This window comes from Salmo salar, chromosome 26 (assembly GCF_965601325.2).
Source record: "Salmo salar chromosome 26, fSalSal1, whole genome shotgun sequence".
NCBI lineage: Eukaryota > Metazoa > Chordata > Actinopteri > Salmoniformes > Salmonidae > Salmo > Salmo salar.
The window spans coordinates 15,319,722-15,331,878 of NC_138316.1; the positions used below are offsets into that span (position 1 = coordinate 15,319,722).

Sequence of the window (12,157 nt, forward strand, 5' to 3'; positions counted from 1 at the left end):
CTTGGGGCCAATTTGCACTTTGGTCTTCCAACGCTATTGATCACATCCTACAGTTATTAATGACCCACAGATAAAAATATATGATCACGGTAATTCAAATTTCAGACGTTTTTCATAATTCATTTGGCTTTATAGTTGTGAGAAGTGTTTTAGGTTCATCTGCAAGAAGACCACGGGAAAGTGGATCTTCGCAGTTATAATGAACTGTCCCCTTCATGATTCAGTAACTACTGGGGCAGTTCATCAGTATGGGATGGAAACTTTCAGTACTTTCTCCATGGAATTTGAGGGTAGATTTAACCTAAATACATATGTAGCTACAACTTTTGTCTTTCCTCCTCCCGACTTAGGTATTTCTGGCTGAGCAGCATTTCTTCCAGTCTATATTTAATTTTCACAAAGCACAGCAACCAAAGAAGGCATGTGACTTTCCAGACTGCTGCTGTGACTATGTTTCAAGTCAGAGTTTACAAACATACCATAAGCATCTCAGCTATTAATTAAAGGCAACACAAAAGCCATGGCCTTATTTTCTTCTCTAGACACACTTGGATCCCAGTCAAACTTTGACACTGAGAGAAACACTGCCAAGCAATTGAGAGCTCAAACCAGGATTTGTGTGGTGACGTATGATTATCAGTTTACCTGTCAGTTTGTGATGTTTTGGAAACCCTGACATGCACTATATATACACACCAGTATGTGGATACCTCTTCAAATGAGTGGATTCGGCTGCGCCGTTGTTGCTCCTAAACCTTTCCACTTCACAATAACAGCACTTACAGTTGACCGGGGCAGCTCTAGCAGGGCAGATATACTACGAACTAACTTGTTGGAAGGGTGGCATCCTATGACAGTGCCACGTTGAAAGTCACTGAGCTCTTCAGTAAGGCCATTCTACTGCCAATGTTCGTCTATGGAGATTGCATAGCTGTGTGCTCAATTTTAAACACCTGTCAGCAACGGGTGTGGCTGAAATACTGTAGCCGAATCCACTCATTTGAAAGCGTGTCCACATACTTTTGTATATATAGTGTACATATGTGCACTAGGAGGACAGTAAGTCAATAGACTCCCCCACAGTTCTGGCACAGCCTGATAAACACTTCTGCTGCACAGGCCCGGTTACAGCCTCTTAAGTGCACCACCATCTGAACCAAACTATTACTCACCCAGAGACCATACAACGTCTCATCATCCAGCACCCTTTAACCTAACAAGACTGAGTTCATCAGTGTTCTGCGTCAACTTCTCTTTAGTAGAGCAGCTATGAGATCATTGTAGTTCCTCAGGTCATTGTGCCCACGGTGACACACAGGTTGTGTGTGTTAAACCTGCAGCTTAAGCAATGAGCACGCTAACAAACAGGATGTGACATACTGAATATCAATGTGAACATCCAGAGGAAGGGAACACATGAAGATCCGGCCATTCACACCCATGGCCATCATCCAAACACAGAGCAAAAGTCATAGAACCGACACACCCGTTTCTGGTTGAAAATGCTTCAATTTTCACTCACTATGAGTTTTTAAAAATAAGAAAACTTCAACATTGTGTGAGGTTGAATGATAAACAGATTTTTCTTCTCCTCTCTTCAAATAGTTGAGTATCTTAATTAAATCATACAGGGGTTTTCCTCAATCTTTGTTGTGAATACTGCACTAGACATATGAGATATCAGATCCAGTCTATCTCCGCTGTGTTAGGTAAATCTGCTCTTAGTTTTTTGTCACCTTACTTGTGGAATGATTTCCAAGGACGAATTGGTGCCACTAGGACAATTCAAAAGGCTGATTGAGGACCTTTTTACTGAAGAATGTGTTTGTTTTCAATGACTGCATTTAGCTTTTAGTGTATTGATGTGAATATTAATGTATATAGTGTATATTGATGTGTTTGATGGGTATACAGTGCTCATCTGAGAAAGAGACCTTGGTCTTTAAAATAAAGGTTAAATAAAAATACAAAAAAGACACAGCTGATACACATTCAAAGTGTGACCCATCTGCCGTTCTCATCACTGCCCCAAAGACAGACACCATGCACAGTGCACAGAACACTTACCGAATTGTCTCCCCAGTAGCAAGGCAGTTAACCCCCAACAACAACTGCTCCCTGGGCGCCGATGACGTGGGCGTTGATTAAGGCAGTCCCTCGCACCTCTCTGATTCAGAGGGGTTGTGTTAAATGTGGAAGACATATTTCAGTTCAATGCATTCAGTTGTGTAACCGACTAGGTGTCCCCTGTCCTTTCACTTCCTTATTCTTAAATAAAGGTTAAATAAAAATACAAAGAATTCTCCAAGATTAACGTACATGGGATGGAAAGGAAGTTTACACTCAGGACTGTGTGTGTGCGTGTTACCGATGTGAAATGTCGAGCCCAGATAGGCGCGAGGAGAGGGACGGAAGCTAAACTGTTACATGTGGAACACATTACTGCATTTGGGAGTAATAAGCACATTGAAGCGTGGCATCTATGGCAGGTTGTGCGTTCTCTAACCGCGTTATTTGATTTGTCTGTACTTGGCAAAAAAGTCTTAGATCATCCTTTTATCAGCAGTGAGACTATTGCACATTACTCAACTTTCCAATGAATATTGGAATTTCTTCGCTTTATGAATCATCAAACTCAAAGTTTAGTAAATGCAAGAAGACATAGGACGTTGTATTTAGTTGTACTAGTGACATTGACTTTTAGAGAAGTTGACTTGCCAGTCTAAAAGGTGGAAGCACGAGATTCGTCTCAGGATGTTGCCATGGCACTCATCTTTACCATGGCAATACCATGGTAAACAGTCTGAACGTCTGGGTGTGGTCGAGACACACAGAGGGCCGTAGCTACAGCTAGTGGAAATGACAACACTCAGTTTATTCACAAAATAAACTCCACTGAGTAACGGAAAACCATGACATGCTTGGATTCAACTTTCAAACTAACATACATGAACATGAAACTGCCTTCATGTATACTGAACAAAAATATAAACGCAACATGTAAAGTGTTGGTCCCATGTTTCATGAGCTGAAATAAAAGACTCCAGAAATGTTCCATATGCACAAAAATCAAATTTCTCTCAAATGTTGTGTCCAAATTTGTTTACGTCCCTGTTAGTGAGCATTTCTCCTTTGCCAAGATAATCCATCCACCTGACAGGTGTGGCATATCAAGAAGCTGATTAAACAGCATTATCATTACACAGGTGCACCTTGTGCTGGGGACAATAAAAGGCCACTCTAAAATGTGCAGTTTTGTCATAAAACACCACAGATGTCTCAAGTTGAGGGAGCGTGCAATTGGCATGCTGACTGCAGGAGTGTCCACCAGCGCTGATGCCAGATAACGGAATGTTTATTTCTCTACCATAAGCCGCCTCCAACATCGTTTCAGAGAATTTGGCAGTACGTCCAACCGGCCAAACAACTGCAGACCACGTGTAACCACGCCAGCCCAGGACCTTCACATCCATCTTCTTCACCTGCGAGATGGTCTGAGACCAGCCACCCGAACAGCTGATAAAACTGTGGGTTTGCACAACCAAAACATTTCTGCACAAACTGTCAGAAACCATCTCCGGAAAGCTGACAGACAGCGTTTATGACATCGTGTGGGTGAGCGGTTTGCTGATGTCAATGTTGTGAACAGAGTGCCGCATGGTGGCGGTGGGGTTATGGTATCGGTAGGCATATGGTAGACAACAAACACAATTGCATTTTAGTCGATCCTGATACCCATTTTCGTGCCATTTATTTTTATTTAACTAGGCAAGTCAGTTAAGAACAAATTCTTATTTTCAATGACAGCCTAGGAACAGTTAAGTGCCTTGTTCAGGAGTAGAACGACAGATTTGTACCTTGTCAGCTCAGGGATTCGATCTTGCAACCTTTCAGTTACTAGTCCAACACTCTAACCACTAGGCTACCTGCCGCCCCATTCAGCCGCTGCCATCACCTCACGTGTGCATGATAATGCACAATAAACAGCCTGATCAACTCTATGTGAAGGAGATGTGTTGCGCTGCATGAGGCAAATGGTGGTCACACCAGATACTGACTGGTTTTCTGATCCACGCCCCTGCTTTTTTTTTTTAAAGGTATCTGTGATCAACAGATTCATATCTGTATTCCCAGTCACGTGAAATTCATAGATTAGGACCTAATGAATTTATTTCATTTGACTGATTTCCTTATATGATATATATATCAGTAAGATCTTTGAAATTGTTGCATGTTGCGTTTATATTTGTGTTAAGTGTATAACAAAGCCTTTCCATTGTAGGTGGACCATTGGAGCTGCTGGCTGGGCTCACCTGGCTCGACCTCCTTCCTGACTTTGTGGGGGGGGGGCTGCGGTACCATTGACTGTGGTTCTGTGTCCAGGACATAGTAAAACAAACACCCGGCTTTGGGCTACGCAATCAATGTCTCGGTGGTAAAGGTAATTTAAGGGCAGTGGTTCTGCCTGCAGGCTCCAGTCAACAGGCGTGCCTCCTGCGGGTCATTTCTAATGCGGAGCTAGATGAGCCGGGATGGAGCCCTGCCCTCACCACAAGGCCTGTGTCACATTTCAGACTAGACTGTGAAAGCTGCTTCAACCGCCTCGACTGGTGCTGACTCACTCGGACTGACACACACACACGCACAAACAAGTAGCGGTGCGTCCGTGATATATAGGCCTTAAGGCCAAGACAATAACAAGACACAGTGGCAGAATAAATTGAAAACACATTGCATGTAACAAACAGTTACGTGACCTACAGCATGGTCATACAAGTTAATGTTTCTGACATTTTCGGGCTACTAAACAACTATTGATTTAGAACCACGGAGAGTTATCGCAAGTCGCAGAGAAAACAGGAGCTGCCTCCACTATTCCAGCACCATTTCAACATCATCAAATCACCTATGCTTAGTCTAACACAGTCACAACTAAAAGATACCAAAAACTATTTAGCCCAATCAACGTAAGCTAAATATGATGTGGCTGGCCATGGTTCTGATTTGTGTGTGTGTGTGTGTGTGTGTGTGTGTGTGTGTGTGTGTGTGTGTGTGTGTGTGTGTGTGTGTGGTCATGCAAGCAGAAAACAACATGTTGACTCACCCTACATGTAGAGAAACGCCAATGCCATCCTTCTCTCTCATGTTGACGAAACGGTCTATCACTCTGTCATACTGTACACGCTTCTAGTTTTGTTGTCCTAGGCTACCTGGCTAAAATGCTTGCTTTCATGGGCAAAGTTAGCTAGTTAACATTAGCCTTCTACATCTAGCTACATACTGAACTTCCATCCTCTCAGGCCAGGGGCGCAGTGTATAAATTAATGGTTGGATAAGAATTGCCGTTATAATCATTGGCCAGTACGGAGAATTAAGTAAAACCACAAGACCAAATCCCTATCTCCATCCTTGGTAATTCAGGAAAGGGCCACCGGAGGACAACAACACGCAACAATTCAAGTTGTTTCTGTCAGTGACGTATGCTCTCAATGCAGTTTGATAGGAGGGACACCAAGACTTCCCATAACACCTTTTTTTGGTGCACCAGGCCCATTTACAGTTGAGCTCACCCAGTTTAGCTCAATGCTGATTGGCTATTATTTTATACTTTTTTAAATCAAGGGAGGCCAAATGCTTGCTGGCTTCCCTTGCATTCAATACTACTGGCGGGCAAACAATGTCATACTCTTTTGGACCAGACAGCATCATGCAGAGACAGAGGGGCACTGTTTCGCTCACTCGGATGCTTTCTCCGGTGAGATGCATTCAGCCTCTTACGAATTTAAGAAAAATTATGAAACAGAGAGGAAAGAAATACATATAAAATAATTGTTCTTTTTTTCCTTGGTAATTTTTTGGGGGGAAGCCTGGCTTCCCTTAGCATCCATGAATACACACACACACACACACACACACACACACACACACACACACACACACACACACACACACACACACACACACACACACACACACACACACACACACACACACACACACGTATAGACCTTTTATTCCAAAACTTGCTGTGAGACCACTGTGATCTCTAAACACTAAAACACACCAGACACATCTGTGATTTAGTTTAGCCCAGTAAGCCCACCCCCATTCATTCTTGGGATTGGGCATACTTGTCTCTTATTAGGTATAAAACAGATGGGATTAACGGAGGTAATGCAATGTACTCACACAATTTAGCGAACAGGCCAACCATACTGTTTATAGCTTCGAACATGAGGTAACGAGCAGCATACCAGGACTTGAGGGTGAACTATTTTCCTCACCCACTTTGCCAGTCATGTCCTTCTCACATTCTCTTCTTATAGAAGCAGAGTCTCAGCCCAGAGTAGGCCCTAGAATAGGCCTCTTGCAGGTTTACATCTCACTGACTATACCTCATCTTTATGGCAGTGAGTGGACCAAATAAAACCTAGATAAATCTATCCTTGGCACCGGACAAAAGGAGAACTAGCATAGATCGAGTCTATCTTACATTCTCAAACAGCTCTTCAACAGAATAGCACTTCAAGGCTGTGAATTACACTTCAACCAGTTGAATCAAAAGATAGAGATTGAAAATAATATTCAAAATAAATAAGTGACGTTCCAGTGAAAATGCCTATTTTAAATCTGCAGCGTTTACACTGGCTGTCTCCTGGCTGTGTAACGTTAACAGTGTTTGGAGCATCGTTCTAGTTAATGGGTGTATTTAAGCTGTGTTGGAGCGTGAGGCCTTTGACAGGCTACAGGTGTTAAAATGATGTAGCCCAGCTGGAGAATCAAACGCACGGTTTATCAGACCAATGCAGCAGACTCACTGCACGCCCCCCATGTTTATTACATGAGCTTTACCTAACACACACACACACACACACACACACACACACACACACACACACACACACACACACACACACACACACACACACACACACACACACACACACACACACACGTTCCATTCTCCTCTTTTATGCTGCTGCTACTCTCTGGTTATCTATGCATAGTCACTTTAACTCTACCTTCATGTACATATTACCGTAATTAGCTCGACTAACCTGTGCCCCCGCACATTGAGTCTATACTGGTACCCCCCTGTATATAGCCTCGCTACTGTTACTTTACTGCTGCTCTTTAACTATTTTTTTTTAATTCTTAATTTTTACACTTACCTATTATCTACTTAACACTTATTTTTCTTAAAACGGCATTGTTGGTTAAGGGCTTGTAAGTAAGCATTTGTAAGGTCTACACCGGTTGTATTCGGCGCATGTGACAAATAGAATTTGATAGCTGCTTAATTGGACACGGGGTTGGGTTTGTATTGTCATTAAACGAGCACTGATTGCCTCTACAGTACTGATTGCCTAGTATTGTTTGTTCAAAGACAGTGTGGCATCATTGGAGGAAAGGGCACTCACTGATCATTTAAATGGGGTTTTGCATGAGAAATGATTTATATTCACATTGCCAATGGGAATATATGTACCAATTAGAAATGTACATTTATAAAAGGAGGTTACACCGCAGTATTGGAAGGCAACGCCAGCACGGAACATTTCATTTTTATATCATTGTGCCGCGACCGGCATACAGAAGTGTTCCAAAATGGAAGAGTTCATATCACACAAGTGTGTGTTTGTTATCACACAAGTGTGTGTTTGTGTGAGTAGAAAATATCATTGATGCAGTATGTCATTATTTGAACTATATTTGATTGCTTGCATCGAACAAGTCCAGGTTTTCTTCAAATTTCCAAATGAATATAGTGGAAGCTTCCTGACATCCAGGACCTATATACTAGGCGGTGTCAGAGGAAGGCCCAAAAAATGTGTCAAAGACTCCATTCACCCTAGTCATAGACTGTTCTCTCTGCTACCGCACGGCAAGCGGTACAGTAATGCCAAGTCTAGGACCAAAAGGCTCCTTAACAGCTTCCACCCCCAAGCCATAAGACTGCTGAACAATTAATCAAATGTCCACCAGACTATTTACATTGACCCCCCTCCCACGCCCCTTTGTTTTTATACTGCTGCTACTCGCTGTTTATTATCTATGCATAAACACATTACAAATTACCTCAACTAACCTGTACACCCACACATTGACTCGGTTCCCCCTGTATATTATTATTATGTAATTTTCTTGTGTTACTTTTTGATATTATTTCATTTATTTTTTCACTTTAGTTTATTTAGTAAATATTTTCTTAACTCTATTTCTTGAACTGCATTGTTGGTTAAGGGCTTGTAAGTAAGCATTTCATGGTAAGGTCTACACCTGTTGTATTCGGCGCATGTGACATAACATTTGATTTGATTTATTGTGTTTGTTATATTCCACCTTGTTCTAAAATCTTTATTCCACTAAGATACAGGTTCATTATCTTCTCAATGTCTCACTTTCAAACGGTAGTAGTAAACACACCAGCCAACCATGTGGTCTTGATTAAACAGGTCCTATGTGGCCTTATGTGGAACACAGCACTGGTCAGGATGACCCATTGTCGGGAGCATTTTTATTGCCCTCAGTGATGTGCACCTTCCAGCCTTGGATTGACCACAAAGATGGCAGGGTTACAGTCTGCATCCAGACGAGCACCAACAGATCTTACTGACAAAAAAAACAGAGGACATGTATGATGAGCCCTGCAACTGCTAAACCACATGTGAAGAGCAACATTAGCAACATAGCCTACGTTACGCGGTCAGAAAAGGGGGAAGAAAAAGAAAAATCAGGCATGTGGGTGAGACATAGATTGAAACTGTTGCAGCCAATGTGGAAATGAGTGGAGATTGGTTGGCCACGTGTTAAGGGTAAGGAGGCTCGCAAGACACTTTCTGTTCCTGCCACAGAGAACCCATGTGACAAGAGATGCCACATCTTCTAGCAGTCTCCTGTCAACAGTCTGAACCATATCTATACCTGCCACAGAGTTCCTAGTAAGACCAGCAGGAGAATAGCTGGATATTAGCGTATTAAAATTGGCTGGTGGAATGGAACGTTTCAGGGACAAGAAGGCTGAGATAGAAAGGAATCTTTACAGATGACAATTGAAGAGGACAGTTTCCTGTTAAAACACTTACATGATACTAATAGGCCTACCTGTGGGGGACAATGTGCTCAGTTAATAGGCCTAATACACTTGAGGCTTCAAATATAAACCAACTTTTCATTTAAACTACCATTCGCACTTGCATTTTCCTGTGGCACAGCATCCTACCATTATATAGGCACAGAATGGAGCGTGAACAATGGTGTGCACTCTTAGAATGTGCACTCGATCTAGAACTTAAAAGCGTTAATCGGCTGACCCTTTTTGGCTTCCATGTAGAACCCTTTCTACAAAGTTTTACATGGAACCAAAAAGGGTTCTACCTGGAACCAAAATGGGTTATGCTATGGGGACAGCCAAAGAAACCCTTTTTATATATATATATATATATATATAAATAAAAGTGTGTGTTTTAACAGGAAGAGGTCCTGTCTAAAACCTTATGTAGAAAGGAAGCCAGGCCTGAGTGTCTGCTAAATAAACACCAGATGAATCAGGAGAACTCACTGGAGTCTATCTGAACTGGGGAAAACAGGACAAGCAGAGAAAGAAGTATAACCTATTTTCATTGGGCCACTGTGCAAAAGAGGGAGGTCAAATACTTAATCCATAATAATCCTATTCATACAGAAATGATTACAATTTTCAAATTATGTGATATATCAATGTCATTCTGTCAGTGTAGGCTGTAAATGTTTTTATTGTAGCCCACCCCTTTTCCCGAAATGACATGAAGAAAAATCCTAAAAACTAGACAACAATCAATAATATAGCATCACATGCAAATTGAATATGTATCAAAATAACATAATATCAATAATTTAGGCCTATTGGGCACTAAAATAGAATTCTGGTTTAATTCAATTCACAATGGAAACCCTGACATCTTACCTGCTAACAAGAACGACGGCAACAGAATGCAGTAGAGCAGTCCACATACCACCTGAAGCTCCATGAGCGCGCGTCAAATGCACTGCTTAGCTCCAGTCTACAGTCCCGCTGACATTCCTCGACGGAACGTTAAATTCCACCCAATTAATTTTAATAAACCCAGTCCGCAATAATTGTTCATGGTTTTCAAAGTGTCTTTTGAACCGATAAAATAAAGCGGTGCGGTCATTCCACTAGGCAGACATATGACTTACAAAAGTAAACTTTTTCAAGTTTCCTGAGTAGTGGACCAATGAAATCTATTGAGGTTCTTGTTCTGTAAATCCACAAGACATCTTCACCTCACATTTCGGGGATATAAAGTGTATTCGCACGAAATTGTAAACAAAACTAACTACCAGCTCTCCCGTATTGAAACAACTCTCCTCTCTTGCCGCCCCTTGGAATGAATATTCCATGTAAAGCAATATCTTCATGGAAAAAGTGATTCACCAGTAGGCCTACTGCAACAGTTGAACTGTTCTTTCAATCGCTGTAAATCCAATTCACTCTCACTGGGTTGGCACTTCCTCAGAATTTTTTTTCTCTCTTCATAACCTAACTATTTTAAGGTGTGTTTTCGAAAGCAACATGTCCACGAGGAAGACTATCTCACAAGCATACCCAATTAATGTATGGTAATTTCGAAAGAAACGAATACATTTTCAGCCTATTCTATATCATAGTTAACGCATGTTTGAAGATCTCACTGTCAGCACCATCGCCTGCGATTTTCCTACTTGAAAGAGCACGTTGTTGTTTTGCGTTGACACATGACACTTACAAACTTTAGCCTATGGCAGGAAATTATAAGTGAAATATTGCTATGTGACGCTCCTACAGCAACATACTAATAAACAACCCTACCTTAACTGCGCAGTAAACCAGTAGTCTATGAATTTTGACATTATACACCCGAAAACTCGTACTCGGTAATATTTTGAAAAGGTTTCACACTGTTGTAACCTGCTTGAAATTGACTCTTCATCTTTTAAATAAATATTGTCTGGTAAATCATTAGCGTCCTCTAGCGGTACACCAAGCCCAACTCATCAGTGTTGCCAACTAATTTTCAGGGTAAATTGCTAGAGGCAGGTTGATTTGTTGCTAAAAGTTGCTAAATTACGTTTTGACGCTATTGCGTGATAACATAAAACTGCGTCATTACGTAGAATACACAATAACATTACTCAAATTGAATGGCCATCTTGGCAAAAAATATGATTTGACATTTGTTCAGGTACAGACTCCCACTCTTTTCTGTACAATTTTGATTGAAACTTGTTGATTGATGAAAGTTCTGTTCAAGATCAAACATTCGTTACCAACTATATTAATTGGGTTTGGCTCGTCGTACTGCTGCTGCTGCAGTCGGCCAACAATAATTTGCAATTTGCTGAAATTGCTGCTGGCCAGCTGCTGACGTCACTCACAATGCACTTTTGCAGCCAGGCACGTGTGTTTTGACTGAGTGTGTGACAGAAAAATATCGGTTTTGTGTCATTTAGAGGGACAATGCGTGCATTTTAGCGTTTGAGTCACTTTTCAAAAGTTGCTAAAAGTTACAAATACATTTTTAAAAGTAGCTACATTTGTTGCTAAGTGCTGTTTGGAAAAAAAGGTAGCCAGGGTAGTCTGAAAAGTTGCTAAATCTATCAACAAAATTGCTAAGTTGGCATCACCGCAACTCATCACACACACACACACAATTTACAACATCGAGAAAACCCTCTTCAAATCATTTCCATTAAAAAAAGGGAACCAGTCAGATAATCACTCTAACTCACAGACATCCAGAATGCATTATCTACAATAAACTCAAAAGTACATGGCCAGATAGAAAACCATCACCAACTCAAATATATAAATAACATAGCATTGACAACAAAAAAAAATACTATTTTCTCTGCATGCAAATACAAATTATACATGAGGGATTGCAACATGTTGATCCAATGAAGGGATTCCATTAAACTGGTCATATTGTCAACAATGCAGAACGGTGCATCGTTCAGAATCATTTATGGCCTATGTTTGAATTTTCAAACTAGTTTTCATTGGCAAGACAGATAAATCGTTTTTATAAAACGCAATCACCTTTGTACATGAAAACACGGAATCCTACTCATTACTTCACGTGTTTAACCTACGTCACTTTTGTTTTGATCGGAT

General features: G+C 41.1%; 1 protein-coding gene across 2 annotated transcripts in view; it reads right to left on the bottom strand.

The window, feature by feature from the left end:
- Positions 1 to 10,942, bottom strand: part of LOC106587265 (piezo-type mechanosensitive ion channel component 1) — a 73,319-nt gene extending 62,377 nt beyond the window's left edge. For both annotated transcript variants that reach the window (XR_014382817.1, XM_014175505.3), the window contains exon 1: positions 9,947 to 10,942. Coding sequence is in view for 1 of the 2 variants with exons in the window: in XM_014175505.3 (XP_014030980.2) it covers positions 9,947 to 10,010 (64 nt within the window). In the remaining variant the exon portion in view is untranslated. The remainder of the gene's footprint in view (positions 1 to 9,946) is intronic.
- Positions 10,943 to 12,157: the final 1,215 nt, after the last annotated feature.